The sequence below is a fragment of the Pectinophora gossypiella genome, chromosome 28 (genome assembly GCF_024362695.1).
Source record: "Pectinophora gossypiella chromosome 28, ilPecGoss1.1, whole genome shotgun sequence".
In the NCBI taxonomy this organism is placed as follows: Eukaryota; Metazoa; Arthropoda; class Insecta; order Lepidoptera; family Gelechiidae; genus Pectinophora; species Pectinophora gossypiella.
The window spans coordinates 5,177,507-5,201,432 of NC_065431.1; the positions used below are offsets into that span (position 1 = coordinate 5,177,507).

The 23,926-nt window shown below is 39.6% G+C and overlaps 1 protein-coding gene and 1 long non-coding RNA gene across 12 annotated transcripts in view; both read left to right on the top strand.

The window, feature by feature from the left end:
- LOC126379118 (protein diaphanous) overlaps positions 1-23,926 on the top strand; it is a 65,181-nt gene that overhangs the window by 26,638 nt on the left and 14,617 nt on the right. For 7 of the 11 annotated variants that reach the window (XR_007568249.1, XR_007568252.1, XR_007568256.1 and 4 more), the window contains 16 exons: positions 457-565; positions 1,259-1,367; positions 1,950-2,078; positions 2,454-2,584; positions 2,920-3,089; positions 3,779-3,833; positions 4,802-4,843; positions 6,486-6,521; positions 7,139-7,296; positions 15,940-16,068; positions 16,747-16,847; positions 17,307-17,484; positions 19,459-19,635; positions 20,503-20,655; positions 21,956-22,074; positions 22,815-22,950. Coding sequence is in view for 2 of the 11 variants with exons in the window: in XM_050027732.1 (XP_049883689.1) it covers positions 457-565; positions 1,259-1,367; positions 1,950-2,078; positions 2,454-2,584; positions 2,920-3,089; positions 3,779-3,833; positions 4,802-4,843; positions 6,486-6,521; positions 7,139-7,296; positions 15,940-16,068; positions 16,747-16,847; positions 17,307-17,484; positions 19,459-19,635; positions 20,503-20,655; positions 21,956-22,074; positions 22,815-22,950 (1,932 nt within the window). In the remaining 9 variants the exon portion in view is untranslated. The remainder of the gene's footprint in view (positions 1-456; positions 566-1,258; positions 1,368-1,949; positions 2,079-2,453; positions 2,585-2,919; positions 3,090-3,778; positions 3,834-4,801; positions 4,844-6,485; positions 6,522-7,138; positions 7,297-15,939; positions 16,069-16,746; positions 16,848-17,306; positions 17,485-19,458; positions 19,636-20,502; positions 20,656-21,955; positions 22,075-22,814; positions 22,951-23,926) is intronic. The other 4 variants (XR_007568254.1, XM_050027733.1, XR_007568255.1 and 1 more) reach the window with 3 other exon arrangements.
- LOC126379299 (uncharacterized) lies at positions 7,631-9,893 on the top strand. Its single transcript, XR_007568285.1, has 3 exons — positions 7,631-7,896; positions 8,313-8,544; positions 9,630-9,893. It is a non-coding gene; the product is annotated as an uncharacterized LOC126379299 (long non-coding RNA).

Below are 23,926 nucleotides of genomic sequence, written 5' to 3' on the forward strand. Positions count from 1 at the left end.
CAGTGTTTCCAGAATGGGCCATCCATCCTCTCTGCTACGATTCTTAGAAGACTGTTGGCGCTGCCACGTACTCTCGTTATTAGGGAACTGACAACTGACTGACTGATATGTAAGTGCGTGCAGTCGAACCCAGCGACCAGCCACAATAAAGTTTATTAGAACCACAAAAAGACAAATACAGTAACAATTGACTTATAGCTAAGAGTACAGCATCTCTTTGTGGAGATTCGATGCCTATATTAGGTGGAAACCTGTATTATAGGTCATCGCCCCGGATGACACAGCATTGTTGTACCTTGCATTTATACAGTTGTAGACACTAAATTAAAAACAAATGAGAAGCTTAAAATTCATTTTAAGTCCTTGAAGACAGACAGAGTTAATTCTTAAAGTGTGTGTGTCGTTTGTGTGTGTGTGTGTGTGTGTGTATATACATATGTTCATTTCAATTTTCAGACGGGCTGTATGCAGCTTATGAACGCGATCATCACGGAGCCAGAGGAGTTAGAGTTCAGGATACATCTGCGGAGCGAATTCATGAGAACAGGTCTTCAGGATCTAATCGGTGAGTGTGTATGCCTTACATCAGACATACAGGTTGTTCGTGACATCGTAACGAAAACTTTAAGGGATGATTCAGACCATGATTCTGAGTTGATATTGAGTGGAATTTTCCATTGCAAAAATATCGAACTAAAATTTTCATGACAGGAAATTCCACTTGATATCAACCCAGAATCGTGGTCAGAATTATCCTCTTCAATACTCGTTACAGTGTCACTAACACCCATACCTACTTGTACGGCTACCTGTACGTACTTGTACGGAGTGTAAGTGACAACGTAACGTATACTGAGGGGGATGATTCAGGTCAGTATTCTGAGTTAATATCAAGTGGAATTTTTCATCGCAAAGTCATCCCTGCTCCACACCCCCTGGAGAAGACGCAGCAATGACTCACACAGCAACAGTCGAGCCGGTCCGCGATCATGCCCAGGATGATCTTTGCCGGCTCAATAATATTATAACCCTGACACCAGGGTTCATGAGGTTGGTCATCCACCTCACAACCCACGCGAGAGAAAAAGTTCAGGGGTGTTAAAAAGGCCACATCAAACCAATTCCTCTAAAGAAGCAATATTGCTATTTGGTATTTGTTTGCATTACGCACTTACTTTTATATGCTTTTTAGATGAATTGCTTTGATGTGGCCTAAGCCCCTCAGGTATCTTCTCTAACGTATAGTTTGTTCTTGCAGACGATCTACGCGCAGGCGCGGAAGGCGCACGACAGATCCAAATGAATGTGTTCGACACTCATGCAGCGGCTGATCAGGACGAGTTCTTGGCCAAGTTTGATGATGTCAGGTACACACATACAAATCAAATCAATTTATTTGCGAGAACACATTTTTTTTTTTATTTATTTACTTAATTAAACTTAGAGTATACAGTTTTGAGTAAAATAAATTTAATAAAAATAAATGCAGGCGTACAAATATTAAAAACGAAATGGTACATTGAAAAGAAGATTATTGAAAATTATACTTATTACAAATTATTTAAATGTTCAAAATATTCCTGCAAATTATAAAACATTTGTTCATAAGCCATTTCGTTAGGTTAATTTCGCCCGACACCAACCGGTGAGGGTTTTTTATGATTCTTTATTCTATGATAGTGTAGCGGACCCAACTAGTTGGCCGCCTAATTCCGCCCACATGCAACAAATGGCGCCACATTCAATAATGCAGTCTTCAAGCGGTCGTGAAACGCGATATCGAAGTTTACACAACAAGACGCATATATACAACTTCCAACACAACACTGTCGGATCGTCGATCCCTAGTCACACTACTAACTTGTGGCTAGCGGGGTACTATGCTCAGTTCGGTACCCCGAAAACATTCTTGCCGCCAAAATAGTGCTATTTTTTAATTTGTTTGACAGAGTGGACTTCAACGACGCGAACGAATGTTACGAGCTGGTGAAGAACATAGTAATGGATACTCCATCGGAACCTTACCTGCTGTCCATACTGCAACACCTACTATTCGTCAGAGATGATGAACTCATCAGGTAAAATCATGTATAATTAATTATTCTGTAAGGGAACATAGAAGGAAAGAGAGGAAGGGAAAGACCATGGAACAAATTAAAGAGAAGGCGATGGTCGTGTCTTATAAGGAAGTGAAAGAATTGGCCTTTGATAGATAAGAATGGAGAATGCTACACCAACAAGAGCGTGGCTCTTAAATTCATTGTATAAGAAAACCAGGTATGGTCAATCCTATGACAAGCCGCCATTGATAACGTAAGTGTTACCATTAAATTTCTGAATCATGGTCTGAATCATCCCCCTCAGTATTCGTTACGATGTCACTAACACCCTGTATATCCGAAAGTCGGTTAACTAAGTGAAGTGTGTTGGAATTTATTTTTTAATTTTTTCAGGCCAGCGTACTACAAATTAATAGAAGAATGTGTGACGCAAATAGTGCTTCATAAAAACGGATACGACCCAGACTTTAGAGCGACGCAAAGATTCAACATCGACGTTCAGCCACTCCTAGAAGGACTTATAGGTATGTTTATATATCTTGGAAACTGTTCATTTCTTATTTAAAAATTTTCCAATCGCAAAATGTTCATTTCGCAAAATGACCCTTTCGCAAAATGTCCATGTCGCAACATGTCTCTTTTGTAAATTGTCCTTTTCGCAAAATATCCCTTAACGCAAAATGTCCCTTTCGCAAAATGTCAATTTCGCAGATTGCCATTTTCGCAAAATGCCATAAACCAGCAACCGTAACACTAATTTATAACTGACCACTAACTTTCTAATTTTAGAGTGTTTTTTTTTTTTTTTTTTGTAAAATCACAGTTTACAAGATAATAAACGTTTTTTGTTTTGTTCTAGAAAAATCCCGTGCAGAAGAAGAACGTAAAGTGGAAGAGCTGAAAGCGAAGTTGGAGGCGGCCATCGCGGCGCGGCAGGAGGCGGAGGCGCGCGCCGCCCACCTCGAGGGCCGCCTCAAGCAGGCGCCCGCCGCTGGCCTCAGCCACTCCAACATCGCTGCTATCGCCAAGGTAAGAAGACGGTGGTGGAAATAGGCACGCATGAGCCATGTCAGGGGCCTTTGGCGGCTCAATAATCACACTGACACCAGGGTTGATGAGGCTGGTATTCCACCTATAAGAAGAAGAAATAGTGCCTATTCACTCCAACCTTGAAAATACCCAAATAGGCTAGTTTCCAACTGTTCTAGTCAAATCACATACTTTTTACTAAACGTCAAAACACGAAATTACTATGGAATTTATATGAAAAAGCACACTGTGACGTCATAGAAAAACCTGACAAAATGCCGGACTTGTTATTATGTTTTTCTCAATTAAATTTCATAAATAAGTTTTAATACAAAAAAGAAAATGTTTTTCATTACTTTTAGATCTGTCTTTATTTAGTATTTTAACAGGTCCGGTTTTTTACAGAAGCGACTGCCTGTCTAACCTTCCAACCCGCAAAGGGAATACCAGCCCAATACAGGTTAGGTCACATACCTCCGAAAATGCATTTCTCGGGAATGTAGGTTTCCTCAAGTTTTCCTTCACCGTTGAGCACGTGATAATCATTAACGATCCAAACATTAATTCGAAAACGAATTCGACAATCATTAGTTTAGGCCTGTGCGGGTTTTGAACCTGCGACCTCAAAGTGAGAGGCAAGCGTTCTACCAACTGGGCTACATACGTGACGCTGTGTTATGTGTTTACAGGCAATAGGCAGTCCTGGAGGCCCGGCGCCTCCGCCCCCGCCACCTATGCCTGGGGGTGAGTCCATCATATTATAATACCCATTGATGTATAAGTACAGGGTTAACACACATAATAACGGGTTCTTACCGCGTTTAAAATGGGGATATGAGACCCGATATTTCTACACTGTTGCAAGTGCCATGATCACGGGATGAACGCCGTAAGAACCCGTTATTATGTGTTTTAATTATGATAATAACCGCGTAGACTTAAAACAAGGTATACAGGGTGTTAGTGACGTCGTAACGAAAACTCTGAGGGATGATTCAGCTGATTATTCTGAGTTAATATCAAGTGGAATTTTCCATCGCCCAAGTATCTAGAACTGAAAATAATTTTAAAAAGTAAAAAAAAATCATGAATTTTGCGACGGAAAATTCCATTTGATATTAACCCAGAATGAGTATATACAGGGTGTTAGTGACATTGTAACGAATACTGAAGGGGCTGATTTAGGCCATGATGCTGAGTTAAAAAGACGATGCCACTAACACCCTGTATATGTACGAATTGTACGACCATCAAGTTTATGTAAATATCGAATTTCCGACCTATAATTTATTTAATCTTTTTAAAAGTTGAATTTTATTATTTCATTGATTTTAGAATTTTAATTTTGTAATTTTATAATTGGTAACGTAAATAAGGGTTAAATTTATTTTATTTTATTTATAATTTATTTATAACGGAAAATTACCAAAATTTTATTTCTATTAACATTTTTATGGTTTTATTTTTTGTTGGTCTATTGTCGTTTCACTAGTCTTAGCATGTATCACATTCTACCTTTCTCACTTCCACTATAAACAGAAAATATACTGCCATTTCACTCACACTCATACAGAGTCATATATATCTGTCTCACTTAAAGTGCATATCTAAAGGGTGGAGCACTACCTTATATACTTCTTTCTCTTTCACACACACACTGTCTTATATGTCCGTCTCACTCGCACTAGCACTATAACGGTGTGTGTTTCTAGGGGGCGGTCCTCCCCCTCCGCCGCCGCCGCCGATGCCTTCAGGTGGGTTTTATGTTTTAATTTTTTTTTAATTTAATTTCTTCTAAAAAGGTTTCTTACTATACTCTTTTCAACGGAGCATGATTAGAGATATATCTCTTATCTCTGTCTTACTAAATTAATCGACCCTAGTGGGTCGAAAGCGATAAGCTCTGAATGAGGGTAATCGTCGACCACGCAGGCGGGGTCGGTATCGGGTGGTCTATAATAGTCGAGCGAGTCGAGCCAACAGTGTTAGTGAAAACTGCACTTGAGATAAATCTAATCGTGCTGCGTTTAAAAGAGTATTATGTTATATTTTATTTTATTAATTATTTGGGACTCTGGTTGCATGTTTTGTTGTTAATTACTAATATGTTTTGTTGTGGGCACTGTGGGTTTAACAGGGACCACGGAATAGAAGAAACAGGTTGGAAATGCCCTAACGCGCATTTTGTATGAGAACCGCTGTCGCCGGTTCAACCCCTCACTTTTACTACAACTCCTGCAAACAGATAACTTCATAAACTGCCTATATACGTCCCACTGCTGGCCACAGGCCTCCCCTCAATCAACCGGAGGGGGTATGGAGCATACTCCACCACGCTGCTCCACTGCGGGTTGGTGGAAGTGTTTTTACGGCTAATAGCCGGGACCAACGGCTTAACGTGCCCTCCGAAGCACGGAATCATCTTACTTTTTCGGACAATCAGGTGATTCAAGCCTGAAAAGTCCTTACCAAACAAAGGGCAGTCTCACAAAGTGATTTCGACAATGTCCCCATCGGGAATCGAACCCGGACCTCCAGATCGTGAGGCTAACGCTCTAACCACTAGACCACAGAGGCTGTTACAGATAACTACGATAGATCTACTGCTTCTCAAGTTCCATAGTCACTTTGCCTGTTTATTTTATGTGATTGGCTGCAATTTTATCATTACTTTTCGTAAGATACTGCATACAAAAGTATTTATACTTGTATGGCGCGCGTTTCACGTTCCCTTGGCCCTTCCTAACTCTTTTTTCCATTCCGTGGTAAATACGTATGAAAATATGTCTATCTTCTACGATAGACAAAAACTATTTTTGTTGCATGAATTTTTAGGAGACTCTATACAGGGTGTTAGTGACATCGTAACGAATACCGACGGGGATGATTCAGACCATGATTCTGAGTTAATATCAAGTGGAATTGATCTCAATAAAAAACAAAACTATTGGATCATCATCATCAGCCCATTAACGTCCCCACTGCTGGGGCACGGGCCTTCCCTATGGATGGATAGGGAGATCGGGCCTTAAACCACCAAGCGGGCCCAGTGCGGATTGGTGGTTTTCAACGACTGCTAATGCAGCCGGGACCAACGGCTTAACGTGCCTTCCGAAGCACGGAGGAGCTCGAGATGAACTTTTTTTTTGTGGTCATTGCACCCATCCTATGACCGGTCTTTGTGAATGTTGCTTAACTTCAACAATCGCAGACCGAGCGCGTTTACCGCTGCGCCACCGAGCTCCTCTTTTATTGTTACAACTATCATTTCATATTTTATTGTTACAACTATCAAGTAGCGATAAAAATATCGAAATCACTTACACTTAAAATATTTTTATTTGTTTACATAATGTGATATTTGCATGTGGTTTGTTCATGGCATGATGGTTACAGGGGGTGGCGCGCCGCCGCCGCCGCCGATGCCTTCAGGTGGGTCTTATTTACTAACTGTTTAAGTTCAAAATCCACTTCTAATCTATATTCATGAGCCATGCGCTAGCCTGACAAACTGAGTTTAAAAGTACTGCACGTTTTAAATTACAATAACTTTTTACTGATTCCTGCGGACACCTAATTTTATTTTAAGTTACACCTGTCATTTTCTTATCCGCAGAAAAGGTAAGGGACGGGTAATCGACAGGCATAAAATTTATGGATATCTCGTCAATTTTAGGTAGGAATTTAAAAAACCCTTCCATAATTTTATGATGGCCAATAACCGAACAGACTTAAGTCGACAGCACACGTCAAACTGGTTGCATACGAGCGAGATGTCTAATTTATTCACCCGGATCAAGGAGGTTAATCATCCGTCCCTTTCCTTTTCGGCGGATAAGAAAATGACAGGTATAACTTAAAATAAAATTAGGAGGTGTCAGCATTGTTTTTTAATTCTTAAATTAAATTCGAAAAAAGTCGGAAAATGAAATTAAATTGATTTTTGATCGTCTTTGACTGGCTATTTTATAATTTTACTTTGACCCAGTCAAATACCCTACTTACCATAGAAGAGTTGAAAATGACTCCAGACTGACTCCTCCCCACAGCCGGCGGCGGGCCCCCTCCGCCTCCTCCGCTGCCAGGTATGGGCTCCGGTCCCCCGCCGCCCCCAATGCCGGGGATGGGCGGGCCCCCGCCGCCTCCACCTATGATGGGGGGACCACGTCCCCCGCCGCCACCTGGTGGCTTCATGATGCCTAGAATGGTGAGTAGCTTCCTATGTATATTTAAAACGGTAACGACCTCCGTAGTCTAGTAGACCGGTGGTCTCTCGATCTGGAAGTCCCGGATTCGATTCCCAGTGGGGACATCACTAAAAATAGATCCCTAGTTTGATTAGCACATTGGCTGATCACCTGATTGTCCGAAAGCACAGATCATATAATACTAACGTACAGATGCCTCACGTCATACAACGAAACTGTGCCGTTCTAACTCGGGCAATTCTTCGGGCTATTTTTAGTTCTAATAAATGACCACTAGATGCCGCTAAAACGCCCTTTTTTTTAGCGGCATCTAGTGGTCATTTATTGATGGGATCGAACGAATCGAGCGACATCTAGTGAAATTTCAGCTTACTGAGTGCAAGTCATTGCAAGCACAATATATTACTTAGAGTTAGAGTAAAATTAAGATAATAGATGGCGCAAACGGATTTTTTTTTCTCAACGTTGACATGTTAGTATTATAATCTGTGACAATGATCTGTGACATTGTCAAGGTGACAGTTGTTAGTTGACATACGATTATTTCTGATGTTTGGTGGTCTTCATTTTGTATTGGCAAAAATATATCTCCAACTCCTGTAAGTATCTAATTAGTTACTAAAACTGGAAGATACTTAATTAAAAACATAGCTAAGGTCCTACCTAGAACGCAATCGTCCCTTATCATCCCGGGCGTTTCGTAAAACCGACTGAGGAGAACCTTTATAAAAGACAAGTCTTTTCTAGCATGATGAATCATTACATTGGACCACCGGTTAAGCACCTGAGGACTTTGTATAAAGTGCTTCCAAATTAGTCTCTGCTTAATCGTGGCTCTGCCCAGCCTAATCGGGATTACAGGCGTGAGTATAAGTATGTATGTAGTAGATACTTTTTTTGTGTAGCTGTCACCTATCTATGGTACAAATCATAATATACTGTTTGTTGAAAAAAGTTAAATAAGTCTAGTTAGGCAGTGAGCGTGTTGTGAATTTAAGCCTGTAACTTATTTCAGATCTCTAAAGACGATGATAACCATTGTGAAGAATGACATGCAAAGGCTATTAGAACCACATATCAACAATTTTCTGACCATGACCAAGTGATGAATATGATAAAAGTCTACCTCATGAAAGCCACACTACTTCTCAAAGAAAAATATTTTCTTTGGAGTTGTAGGTATTATAGTGAAAACTTAATCTTGACTTCTGTTCTGTTCTGCATAAATGAGAATCGCACTATGCCAGGTATGTATGCTTAAATTATTATCCCATTAACCCATTTCTTTGAGCCCGAATATCTAAATGTTCAATAAAGTAGATAAATTTCAAACTCATCGGATTACATGCGTAATAGGTCATCCATGTGTCCAAATGTAAAAAATAGAACCTACTATTACTACTCCATTCCACCAATCTACTCATTGGTATAAGAGAGTATTAACTCACACTTACTCTCCTTAAGTCTCCTTCTCAGGGCGGACAGAGCAGAGTTTTGGCACACAAGGTGTATATACATTGCAATATACCTACTATTATTATATAGTCACTATTACTCTAATATAAAATAGGTCATAATGGTACACTTGTTTGCATCTCAAACGATGAACACCAGTTCAAACCCTGGTACCGGACTTGCATTAATTTATTTTAAACAGTTCACATCTAGCACAGTTGGCTCGACCATTATAGGTAGCGATACGGCCTATCATTAGCCCAACAGAAAGCTTGTGAGGTGCGTGTGCTCAGTTCATCTTGTGATGAATGTTACTTTGACTACCTCAATGGGATGCAAGATCTTGCTTATGTTATGTTATTATACTATCTGTGATACATAACACAACACAACACACACACACAACACAACAGCACAACGTAACAGCCTCCGTGGTCTAGTGGTTAAAGCGTTAGGCTCACGATCTGGAGGTCCGGGTTCGATTCCCGATGGGGACATTGTCGAAATCACTTTGTGAGACTGTCCTTTGTTTGGTAAGGACTTTTCAGGCTTGAATCACCTGATTGTCCGAAAAAGTAAGATGATTCCGTGCTTCGGAGGGCACGTTAAGCCGTTGGTCCCGGCTATTAGCCGTAAAAACACCTCCACCAACCCGCATTGGAGCAGCGTGGTGGAGTATGCTCCATACCCCCTCCGGTTGATTGAGGGGAGGCCTGTGCCCAGCAGTGGGACGTATATAGGCTGTTTATGTTTATGTGATACATAGATAAACTAATGCCTATAATACCTGATGGGTGGTAGAAATGTTTTGTTCTGAATATCATTGCCGATCAAAATTAATGTGCTCTTTTAATAACTATTATATTTTCATTTGTAGGTAACATAATGTAGCGAGTACCCTGGTTGAGTCAAGATAATATAAGTGGAAAGATAATGTGGCCCAAGTAGTAAAGGAAAGGATGTACAAACAGCCGAATGTGAATCTGGCAATAATGTGCCTGTTTAAATGAGTTTTAGTTGAGTACCAAATAGTTACCTAGGTTTTCCTGGGAAAAACACTGATCCAGCCTTTCTGATTCAACTGAGTTTTTGTATGGTTTTGAATAAATAACTAAACAATAGAAATGTGTCTTTTTTATTTTACTATCCCCTTTCCATTACATAGATAGGTATCATTTAAAGTAACTATAAATAATTAATTGTTCATTACAACAAATATATTATATACAAATAGTATTAGTTTATAATAATTAAGATACCTACTTGATTATTAAAATTATCAAATTTAATGAAGTTGGATTTTTTTTAATGACTAGAATGAAAATACAATAAATATTCAATTAAACTACTTCTTTAATTCAAAAGGTATTACATTTTGTTTTTGTTAGATACAATACTAATTTCTTTTTTAATACTTTGCATTTTGACGTGTCTTCAGTAATTGACAACCGTCTTCTCTTCGGCGTGTTAAACTGGTATGCTACTGCTGGCGGCTCCACGAGCTCTTCAAGTTCGCAGTCGCGAAGCCGTTTATTTTTGTACACCTTTTTCGGTGTCAGTACTTAAAAAGTACCTGATGAACCTAAAAAGAAAAATTGTATTAAATAATGTCGTGAATCTTATTTTCTTGTCGTGGGTGGAATACCAGCCTAATCAACCCTAGTGTCAGGGTTATGATTGAGTCGCCAAAGGCCCCAAAAGGTGAATGTAAAGCAAAGTTGTTGGAGGTAACATACCTAACATAAAGGAAGAAAAGGGCAATTATAACATTCATTAAAGTAGGTAGGTAACTAACGTATTAACGTAGCCATTTTATAAATATTAAATAAAATGTGTATGATAAGTGATTCCTAAAAGATAGACATAGTTAGGTACTTATAAAATTCCACAATACATTGTTTTGTTATATCTCAAAACCATTAGGCAGCTTTTTCGATGAAAGCTCCCACTAGTCTTGATTTTATTCGGACATAGATTGAACATCAGCGCTCAAAAAGTGGGACGCAAAGTTACTGTTAATATAGCGACGTGAGTGACAGTATTTCTCTGCGGTGCGCGATTAGGCGCCGAACTGGCAACATGCGAAGTGCGTGGTAAAAAGTTGCAAATATAGAAGCTCAAAGAAAAAAATATATAACACTTCTTATAAGTCATGACATTGGTGCTAATTCCTGTAAACACATCTAACTTTATTTTAAGTTATATCTGTCAATATTATTTTTTTTCTTTTGAGTTAGCCGCCAACAAACAGACGAGCGAATGGCGTGGGAGCTTTGTTTTATAATATTATTATAATGACAGATAGAATAAAAAATAATAATGACAGATATAACTTAAAATTAAATAAAAATAATGATTAGATTACTGACGTGTTAAAGGCAACCAGACGAGATATAGAATGTAAACAAAGTTTCAGAGGTTCAAAACATTTATATTTGAATAAATTATCATAGAGTTCGAATTTTAATCGCTGTCGTCTGTACGAGACAAAGATGATTCGTCGGAAGAGTCCGAGTCAGCTGTGTTTATGATAAAACTATCTATCGTATTATCAATCATGTTGTCAATACTGTGTTTAAATCAACAACTACTCACAATACTAGCAAAAATTAAAATTAAAAGTAACAGAAACGGAATAATAAGAACAAAATCTAAGTAGGTAAATACGGGGACGAAAAAATATGTATCACTTCGAACGCAATCCAAACAGAAAATAGAAATGAACTTGTTCATAAAATGGCGGTCCAAATGTTGACAGCTGCGGTACCGATTGCTTTCCTGTACCTACCACGAAACACAACGACAGCTGTCGTTGATTAACTGACGCCATAACTGCGCGTACGAGTGATAAGGACAGAGATTATAATCCCTGGTTATCGCAATGTAACTCATTAATGGTCCGTTTGTTTACGTTTTTTATCTCGTCTGGCTACGCTGCGGTATAGGTTTTGCGTTAAAGAGCCACAAACATAGTAGGTACCTACCTACTTAAGTAAGTGGAATGATAAGGCTTTATTACCTACATTAACTCGATTCATCTGCCACACACGATGCGTCAGGTCATCGTGTGTACCAATGTAACCTACCTACCTACCTATAAAATGTATGACGAAATCGTGGGTCGCCCACCAATAAACTATTTATTATAACACTGCCCGATCCCGATGCCCGAGCCCGCGATCTCGAGTAATCTCGACGCATCGCGTTTGGGTAGTTTAATAACCGCTATAATATATACCTATAAGCCCTGTAAGCGCGGTGCACTGTTTTGTACAAGATTGTAAACAACTACGTCTCAATTACGTGTGTCGAGCAACTATAGACTTTATGTCATTATAAAGATAAGATCCATTCTGGCTTGTTGCGTTGCGCGAGGTCACGTGTTATTACGATTGTAGGTAGGCAGGTACCTACCTACTGGCTGAGTCGCGCAAACGCAAATGATAGGTCCGATGCGATGCGATGCGTAGTAGGTATGTAGGTAAATCTGCCTATATGTTTGTTACCTCTTCAGACTTAAACAAATGGTTACGTTATGGTAGGTTACATTACCTACGCATCTACGACAATCGCCGTCTGCGTAAAGTTGAAAGCGAAAAGCTACTTTTTCTACCTATAGCTACCTAACTTACCTATTAGGGTATTAAGTAGGTATTATAGATAGTAGGTAGGTATCTTGGTATAGGTACAATAAAGTCGTAAATTTCTGTTTTCATAATATTTTACGTCTTTAATAATTTTAAACCCTACAATTTATGTTAATACGGCTTTATTATAGTTTAGTTACTGAAAATGGTTCGGAATCGAGATGTCTATAGGCACCTATCGAACCTAACTATCATCACAGCCCGGACACTTCATACAAACAACCTATCCCCTACTTTAAACATTTAACTAGGTAGGTAGGTACCTACATTAACTTGTCTACATCTAAGTAGTAGGTAAGTTGTAATTAGCTAGGTACCTAACATTTCAAAAAACTCAAGGTCGGTAGGTATCATTCACGTAATAACTCACTATCACTATACTAAAACCCAATATTATGTAGATATTCAAGCAATAGGTACCTAAACTACAATAAAAATTTGATTGTATTTGTATTATTAATTCGGTGGTAGGTAAGTACCTACCTACCCAATTGTAGGTAATAACTTGACAAATTAATTGTGCTTACCTGGTGAGGAAGTGCTTGAGCGATTTTGAAGGTCTTGAGTCTGATATGGTTCTGGAACTGCACTTCTCTGGAGTCTTTTTCTATGACCAGTCTCATTTCTTACATACTTGATATTGAAATGGTCAATGCATAAATACCTTGACCGCAAATTTTCTGCAGGCAAGTGGGCAATGTTCATATTACCTACAAGAAAAGAATATAATGTTCAATAAAACATAAATAGCCTATAGATGTTCCACTGCTGGATCATCTCTACCCTCTACCCTCAAATAACAGGAGGTAATCGTTTTGGTGGTAGCCCGGACCAACTATATAATATCTGAAGCAAAGCTTACTCTTACTTTTTCGGACAAATAAGTGACTTAGTCCGCATTGTCATAACTAAACAAAGATTAATGGTTGGATCTTGGTAGTGGTTGCCTGGAAGAAATTGCTTAAACAGGCCTCCCATTTGTACTGTAGTAGGTATGTTGCATAAATTTTTGTATGTTCTAACTGTTTGTGATCATTAAAAATATTTGATTTGTGATGAATAATCTCACAAAGTAATTTTGATAATATCAGGAACAGTATCCGGACCTCCAGATCATAAGCCTAATGTTCTAATCAATAATACACAGAGGCAGAATCCACTAATACAGCAACTTTTGACATGTCTTATTAAGTTCTTGTAGGTACCTACCTATACATAATGTATGTATAGATTGGTACCTGCTGAAAGGTGGTCAGGCGTGAGCGAGACCAAGATACTAGGTATACCTCATTTGGGTTCCTGGCTTCTGTACACAGTCCCGATGTGTGAAATTGGTATAAAACTGTAGGTTTGGTAGATAGTAATTTATCTTAGGTATCTATTAAGACTGTATAAGAAGAAATAAATTAATGTTTTATTTTTATTTATTTTCAACTTAAATTAAAAGTAAATGTGTAAGTAGATATCTGGGGGGTCAAAATGGCTACATCAAAGCAATTCATCTAAGAAAGCAATATTGCTATTTGACATTTGTTTGCATCGCACACTTACTTTTATATGCACAAATGTGAAACTGCAATATTGCTTACTTAGATGAATTGCTTCAATGTGGGTATTTTAACCGCCCTGGTCTATAAACTGTTCAATAAAACAGTCCAAAATTCAGAAATAATTATGTACTTGATTGACTTTTTTTAACTTTTGTCCCTTTTATTCCACAGTTCACTTGGAAATATAAATGCATCACATACAGTATTGGCATATAGTAGGTACTTTACAAGTTTTTGACTATTCGTGCTTTAGTAGTTATAGCAATTGGTTCAGAATCTGGAGGCCCTGAGTTCCCAGTAAGAATATGTTAAAAATCACTAATTAAGATTTTCAAGTTTGATTAGTATATCTATATGCCATGCTAAATTACCCAATTGTACAAAAGTTAATTTAATAATTCCAAATTGACATTGAGCACAATACCTAATTATATTATGTTCTTCAGACAGAAAAAACTGTTCTACTGCTCTAAACTGTTGATCTCAGCTTGATTTTAAGTATTACATTAATTATGGTAAACTAAATGGTGACAAATGATAAACCGATTATCAAAATAATAGTCTAGCAAATAGGGGGAGTGGCAATAACTTTACCACCATGTTAAGTAGGTATTTCTTTTTATTTTATTCCAGTCTTGATTGTCATTGATTCTTTCAAATTGTTTGTTTGATAACTTTTTGCAGTTTAATATTAAAAATAAATAAAAGTAAACGTTTAACTACTTACCGCAATTCTCAAGCCATACTTTTAGGCGGTTGACGTCATTCCACGGAAAACGGAACATTGACTTCTGTTCCGAAGAATTTGTACAATTATAATAAGAACAATTGTCTGCAGGCATTTTTTATAACCACTGTTCCTGTGTCGCTACGTGAAAGCAGGTTTCATGAAGCCAAATCAAAGTCCGATTTCAGTCCAGGGTCAGTTTGTAAATCACAATACACAAAACGTAGAAGGCGCGTTCGACTCGGAATTCAAACGAACGAAAATAAACATTTTCAAAGGTAGGTAGGTACTATACGTTATTTGAAAGTTGCGTTTTTTTTGTTCTAAAATTTAGTTTCTAATGATATCTATAGGTGGTTATATTATTTTTAAAATTTGATATTGTATCTCCCATAATTATTACAACGGAATTACAACTAAACATTTAATAAATTCAATAAAAATGTATTTTGCAAATAAACACAAACTTTTAAAAACGTAATATTTTATTATCTGTGGCAAAGCTAGATCGATGTTGCAATAATTAACGATAGATGGCGCAACTTTAAGCGACCTTCTTACACACAGTTATAGATGGCGTTGATTAAAACTAGATCGTTCAACCCCTTAACAAGCTCCATACTCGACGTAGTTCCGACGTAAATCCGCTAGAGTAACCACTAAATTTAAAAATATAAAAATCTCCATTAAATGCCAATATCTTTGATTAACTTTTGGTTGGAGTATAACTTTTAAATTATAAAACATAATTTTAGTGCCTATTTATCGATTATTGGCTTTTAAAGAAACTTTAATTACAAATCGGTACTATTAGCGTCATCTATTGAATTTTTTTTGAACAACGTTTCCTAATGTTCGCGATGAGAACCCATGCCGAAAGTAAGATGGACTACCAACAACAGCAACCCTGGTGTCAGGGTTATTATCGAGCCGCCAAAAGCCCCTGACATGGCTCATGTAACGACTACTTACTTACATCAGTAAGTAGTAACCGGGACCAACGGCTTAACGTGCCTTCCGAAGCACGAATCATCTTACTTTCGGACAATCAGGTGATCAGCCTGTAATATCCTAACCAAACTAGGGATCACAAAGTGATTTTTGTGATATGTCCCCATCGGGATTCGAACCCGGGACCTCCGGATCGTGAGCCCAACGCTCAACAAGTGGACCACAGTGGCCGTTTTCAAAAGTGATTTGGTCAATGTAAGTCCTTCTAGGTCTTCCTCTGCTAACCCTAGTATTTAACTTGTTTATTCACAGCCTCAACCAGACGTCTTGCCACACGGTCTTAAGCCCAAGAAGAAGTGGGAGGTGGAGGGACCATTGAAACGAGCCAACTGGAAGACAATCATCCCCCAGAAGATGTCTGAAAAGGCTTTTTGGGTTAAGGTACTGTCACACTCCAGACACTTCATACAAACAACCTCGTTTTACACAGACACTACACATTGACGTTATCGTACACGCGCGTGTGTGTGACGTCTGACGCCATACGATTGAAGACTAAAGTAAGACCGAGAGGGGTGAGGTAAACCTAGCTCAAATACTGGTGGGGAGTGGAGAGTTGCCGTCTGTACGTAGTTTATCAATTTGTATGTAAGTATCAGTCATCATCTCCGTAGCGTTATCTCGTTTTTTCACGGGGTCCGCTTCATCATCATCAGCCGTACGACGCCCACTGCTGGGCATAGGCCTCCCCCAAGGATCCGGGGTCCGCTTACCTTACCTAAAGATTTGACAGGTCCGGGTTTTACAGAAGCGACTGACTGTCTGACCTTCCGACCCGCGAAGGAAAAACTAACCCAATACAGGTTAGGTCACATACCCGAGAATCCATTTCTCGGGAATGTGGGTTTCCTCACGATGTGTTCCTTCACCGCTGAGCACGTGATAATCAATCATATGAGACTCCCGATATTTCGACACTGTTGCAAGTGCCATGATCACGGGAAGACTGATGAGATTGGAGTGCAGTAGGTAGATCCATAATCCATAAAAATGTCCAAAATCAAGTTTCTTCTTCTCTTTTTTCTTTCGCTTTTATATTGTTTTTCTCTTGCGTACCAGGTACAAGAAGACAAGCTGGCTTCGCCGGACATATTGAACGGTCTCGCGCAGAAGTTCTCCAGCAAACCCGTCGCCAAGAAGAATGAAGATAACGTCGACAAGTACGGTTGCAATTTTTTTAGAAAGAGATAATGATTTTTGTTGTGCATAAATTTAGATACAGCTATAGATAATAGTGTAGTGAAGATTAGAATGATCGGTCCTGGTCTAGTAACAGCCGCCGTGGTCTAGTGGTTAGAGCGTCAGGCTCACGATCTGGAGGTCCGGGTTCGATTCCCGATGGGGACATTGTCGAAATCACTTTGTGAGACTGTCCGTCTGACGCCCGTACTATTGAAGACTAAAGTAAGACCGAGGGGGTGAGGTAAACCTAGCTCAGCCGCTGGTGGGGAGTGGAGAGTTGCCGTTCTATACGTAGGACCTCCTTATTCTATGCTTTGAGTTAACGATCAAGTCTTACAACTAAAGCTGAAGGTGGAGCGCTGAAGCCGGAATCCAGCTTTGGCCATTACATCGTTTGCTGTTGTTGGTATTTCATTCATTCGATGCCATCACTCCAGGGTCCACACACTGAAGAAGGTGAAAGACCTGAAGGTGCTGGACAGCAAGGCTGCGCAGAACCTGTCGATCCTGCTGGGCGGCTCGCTGAAGCACCTCTCATACGAGCACATCCGCACCTGCGTGCTGCGGTGTGACACCACCGTGCTCACGGCCAACGTGCTAGATCTACTCATACAGGTATACACACCACTATTTTTTTTTATTTTTTTTTTTTATTTATTTGGCTCACAAAACAGGTTGGGATTACAAACTGAAAATAGGTACAAAAAAAGAATGTTTTGAACTAGATCCCAGCCCAAGACATGTGTGCTCAGCGTAGCCAAATGTTACGAAGCTTGTACGGAATGTTTGTTGCGGCATCTATTTTACAAAATACATAAAACTTGTGAGTGCTATGTACACCGTTATTGTTACACATATCAGTCAGAATACCTAGTTAAGTTATGGAATAAGCTCAATATGTGTGATGTGGTTGTACTTTTTTAAATAAATAAATAAATAAATAAAACTTAAATGTACCAGGTGCATTACCTGTTGCATTACACAAACAATGCATCAATAAAACATATGAACATGAGGTACATTTCAAAACTTAGGATTCTTAAAAACAAAGCAATAATAACAATAATAAAAAAAGAAACAAACAATACTACTGGTGCTAATTCCTGTAAACACCATCTAATTTTATTTTAAGTTATATCTGTCATTTTCTTATCCGCCGAAAAGGAAAGGGACGGGTAATCGACAAGCATAAAATTTATGGAACACACGTCAATTTTAAGCACAAATCTAAACCAACCGTCTAAAAATTTTACATCAGTCAATAACCCGATACAGTTAAGTAGACAGCACGTCAAACGGATTGCATACCAGGGACGTACCTTTTTGATTCGCCCGGGTTATTCATTCATTTACTCATTCTTCCTAAAATTAAGAGCTGTGAATCATCCGTCCCTTTCCTTTTCGACGGATATGAAAATGACGAATATAACTTAAAATAAAATTAGGCGGTGTCTGCAGGAATCGGGGCCATTGTCTAATGTTAATATTATAAGCGAATATAATTTCCTGAATTGAGTTCGAATAGGTATTAAAATTATCAGAAATATTGTGTATGTATGACTAGCATGGAGTATGCTCCCTACACCGCTGTAAATACTAGGGTATCATGGGTCACAGACGGTCTATAAGCATAAGAAAAAACATCCATGGCAATTAACTGCAAATGTTATGTGCACCTATAATTGACTTATGCAACAGTCTAATTCCTGATGTAACTTTTATTTTATTTAATGTTTTATTATATAAGCTGTTGGTGTACCTTTTTTATAAATAAAATAAATAATTTATTAAAGTAGTTTAAACTAATTTAAAAGACTTGCATTTTATAACTTTACAATATCGTCACTGAAAATGCAAAATTACGTAAGCGCCAAAATGCCATTTCAAGAAAAAGCCGTTTAAAGTATTTTAATCGTTTTTTATAATTACTTTTTACCCAATTATCCAATTTAGATGACGTCAACGTAAGTTTACATTTTTTTTTTAATTTCTATGTCTAGCAATAGATATCATAAGATGGACTACTATTTTGGGATATTTTGGCGCTTATGTAATTTTGCCTTTCCAGTGACGATATGTTTTTTTTTTGACGTGACTTATTATAGATTTGCCGCAGATGGCATTCACTACTTGGTCGGAGTTACAATACCAGGACTGCATAAGATAGAAGTCCAGTGCTTTAGAATAAACGGCCTCGGTGGTCCAGTGGTTGAGCGTTGGGCTCACGATCCGGAGGCCCCGGGTTCGAATCCCGGTGGGGACATAACACAAAAATCTCTTTGTGATCCCCAGTTTGGTTAGGACATTACAAGCTGATCACCTGATTGTCCGAAAGTAAGATGATCCGTGCTTCGGAAGGCACGTTAAGCCGTTGGTCCCGGTTACTACTTACTGATGTAAGTATGTAGTCGTTACATGAGCCATGTCAAGGGCCTTTGGCGGCTCAGTTATCACCCTGCCGCCAGGGTTGATGAGGTTGGTATTCCACCTCACAACCCACACGATTAGAAGTGCTTTAGAATCAAAAATACATACAAATATATAGACTAGCCTGTTGTTTATTCTCCCCCCCCCCCCTTCACCCCCCAGTACCTGCCCCCCGCGGACCAGCTGAAGAGGCTCGCAGAGCTGAAGTGCAAGAGCTCGGAGCTGACGGAGGCGGAGCAGTTCGCGGCCACCGTGGCCGACGTCAAGCGGCTCGTGCCGCGCCTGCGCAGCCTCGCCTTCCGGGAACACTACGCGGAGATCATCTCCGAGGTCAAACCGGTCAGTTCACATCACGTTCACAGCTATTCCTAGTTATAATGTCCGTAAGTGTGTACGTTGCTTCTATGCTGTACAGTCATGAGCAATATAATGTACCCAATTTAGGACTCTGTCGCACTTACATATTTGACATTTAGTGAGACATACAGTTCAATTTGACAAAAAAGTTAATGTGATATGGTACCAAAGTGTATACATATTAATGCTCGTGACCGTACTGGGAGCAAATAAAAAACATAGAACGCGTTCAGCTGCTTGTCTTCCCGGGCATGTCGTAAAAACAGACAGAGGGATTGAGTCCCCTAACATGATGGACTAATGTTATGGGCGATAGGCCCTTATCACCATAAGGTTTATCATATCCAGCTTACGACATCGCATCAATAGTGGCTGCAAGTTATCTTTTTACCAGTTCGAAGAACGCTTGGCTCTCACTGTAAGGCTGCTGCACGGGTCCAAAGCAATAATCTCCCTAGCATTATCCCGTTTTTCACAGGATCCGCTTACCTAACCTGAAGATTTGACAGGTCCGGTTTTTACAGAAGCGACTGCCTGTCTGACCTTTCAACCCGCGAAGGGAAAACCAGCCCAATACAGGTTAGGTCACATTCCTCTGAAAATGCATTTCTCGAGAATTTGGGTTTCCTCAAGATGTTTTCCTTCACCGCTGAGCACGTGATTATTTACGATCCAGATTCACTTGATATTAACTCAGAATTATGGTCTGAATCATCCCCCTCAGTATTCGTTACGATGTCACTAACACTCTGTATACTATACACCTCTGCTCCATCGGTAAAAATTTGACCTGGTCCCGTGTAAAGCGAAGATCTGCCCAGAGATCGTCAACACAATTCTTGTCTCCAGGACATAGTATCCGGCACAGCAGCGTGTGAGGAGGTGAAATCAAGCGGGAAGTTCGCGAAGATTCTGGAGCTGCTGTTGTTGCTTGGTAACTACATGAACACGGGGTCCAACAATGCTGGCGCCTATGGCTTCGAGATCAGCTTTCTTACCAAGGTCAGTTCCTGAACAGAGATAGAAAGTAGTATAACATCAACCAGGGTTGATGAGGTTGGTTGGATAACCCACACGAGAGAAGAACAGTATGCACTTTGAAGGAGAAAAAATATCAATCAAATCAAATATACTTTATTGCACAGTACTAAGATTTCAACAACAATCAGACCATAACACATGAATTATACAGTACAATTTGGGCGGTCTTATTGCTCTAGAGCAATTTCTTCCAGGCAAACAGGCGCCAAAAGGAAACAAACATTTACAAACAACTTGGATGCGGGATGGTGCAACAAAAAATAAATAACTATAAGTAAAACCAAAGTTAATATATACATTGTTTTAAGTTTACGCGGTTATTATCATAATTAAAGCACATAATAACGGGTTGCAAGTGCCATGATCACGGGATGACTGTCATCCCGTGATCATGGCACTTGCAACAGTGTCGAAATATCGGGAGTCTCATATCCCCATTTAAACGCGGTAAGAACCCGTTATTATGTGCTTTAATTAAAGTTAATATAATAAATACTCTATACTATACGTACATATATTAATAAATACTCATCATCATCATCATCATCACCAGCCCATTAACGTCCCCACTGCTGGGGCACGGGCCTTCCCTATGGATGGATAGGGAGATCGGGCCTTAAACCATCACGCTGGCCCAGTGCGGATTGATGGTTATTAACGACTGCTAATGCAGCCGGGACCAACGGCTTAACGTGCTTTCCGAAGCACGGAGGAGCTCGAGATGAAAACCTTTTTTTTTTTGTGGTCACCCATCCTATGACCGGCCTTTGCGGAAGTTGCTTAACTTCAACAATCGCAGACCGAGCGCGTTTACCACTGCGCCAGCGAGCTCCTTAATAAATACTCAATATAATATAATCCATAATAATATAACATAACATAAACTGCCTATATACGTCCCACTGCTGGGCACAGGCCTCCCCTCAATCAACCGGAGGGTATAATCCATATAATTAATAATACTTATTTATATTGTTTCGCTGTACTAACCTAGGATTCTTAAGCATTTTTTTTTACTACTTACTGATGTAAGTATGTATATGTCATTATTTATGTGTATGTCATTTTTTTTTTTTCAAATCAAATCAAAAAAATCAAATCATTTATTCGCGTAGGATTCATGGATTTTATTTTTTTTGTTATGTATGGATTTGTAATTATCTGAAAATAAACATTTTATTTTTATATAATCCATATGCGCATGATGAGCCGTAAAATATCTCCTATGAAGTCACAATAATTGTTTCCCTCCCTTTTCCAGTTGACAGCGACAAAAGACCTGGAGAACAAGCAGACCCTGCTGCACTACCTGGTGGAGACCATAGAGAACAAGTTCCCCGACGTGCTCACGTTCGCGGAGGAGATGCCGCACATCGACAGGTGAGCATCCACCCCTTCTGTTATCGTGTGGGTGTGGGAACTAACGAAAAACTCATCGAAATCATGACCAATATAATGTACCCACTCTAGGACTCTGTCGCACTAACATATTCGACATTTAGTGAGACTTGCAGTTCAATTTGTCAAAAAAGTTAATGTGACATGGTACCAAAGTGTATACATATTAATGCTCGTGACCGTATATACATATGTATCGATGATATCGATAGCGTCGATTATCCATAGTATTGCTTTGAAACGATACTATCGGGTGCATGTGTGTGAGAGAGTGTGTGGGCGTGAGGGTGTGTGACGGTGTGAGTGTGTGTATGAAGCATACGTGTGACGATGTGAGTGTGTGTGTGTGTGTGGGAGGGTGCGCGTGTGTTTTTCTGTGTGTGACGGTGTGAATGACTGTGTGTATGAAGGTGTATGTGTGACGCGGTGAGGGTGTGCGTGTGTGACGGTGAGTGTGTGTGTGTGTGTGGGAGGGTGCGTGTGTGTTTTTCTATGTGAATGTCTGTGTGTATGTGGGACGCTATGAGGGTGTGTGTGTGTGTGTGTGACGGTGTGTGTGTGTGTGTGTGTGTGTGTGTGTGTGTGTGTGTGTGTGTGTGTGTGTGTGGGAGGGTGCGTGTGTGTATGGGTGAGAGAGAAAAAAATTGCGTTAAAACACCTGATTCGATTTGAAAACCAAAGTATAAAATAGAGTATTTCTATTTCTATTCTTCTCCACACAGAGCCGCCCGCGTGTCAATGGAGAACCTCCAGAAGGCCCTGAAGAAAATGGAGAACGACATCCGAGCGCTGGAGACGGACCTCAACAACTCGCGGGTACCGCAGTGCCCGGACGACAAGTTTTACGAGACCTTGAATGTATCCTTCCATAAAGTGATCACATATTCAGACTCCATAACATAGTTACACTTTCAATCGTCATTTTTTACATAACGAACGTCTCATCCGCCTTAAACTACTGCAGCTTCTCACAACCTGTATAGCCGGGGAAAAGAAGCTGCAAGAAAAACCTCGTCACGGGGCCCTAGATGTTCTGAAAAGAAACTTACATACATAATCTCCAGGAGAGGGACATTATAGGTTGAAACACAAGTATTCCCGTCTTCTCTTCTATCGTGTGGGTTGATGAGGTGGATTACCAACCCCATCAACCCTGGTGTCAGGGTTATTATTGAGCCGCCATAGGCCCCTGACATGACTCATGTAACGGCTAAGTATTTACATCAGTAAGTAGTAACCGGGACCAACGCCTTAACGTGCCTTCCGAAGCACGGATCATCTTACTTTTGGACAATCAGGTGATCAGCCTGTAATGTCCTAACCAAACTAGGGATCACAAAGTGATTTTTGTGATTTGTCCCCACCGGGATTCGAACCCGGGGCCTCCGGATCGTGAGCACAACCCTCAACCACTGGACCACGGAGACCGTGTTTAAGTATTCCCGTACTTAATCAGCTATGGTGCCCACTTAATTATATTTATGTCCAATTTACTACTAAGCCTAATTTATTTCAAGTTATACCTGTCGTTTTCTTTTCCGCCGAAAATGAAAGGGACGGGTAATCGACAGGCATATTTATGGAACACACGTCAATTTTATGCAGAAATTGAAAAACCCATCCAAAATTTTATATCGGCCAATAACACGACAGAATTAAGTTGACAGCACACATCAAACGGGTTGCGTATTTTATTCGCCCGGGTTATTCATTTGCTGATTGGTTAGGTAAGCGGACCCTGTGAAAAACGGGATAATGTCTAGTCTTATTTTTCTTTTTGTTTCTTTTTTCATTCATTGTTTATTTTGTGTTATATTAGTTTTTATATTGTTTT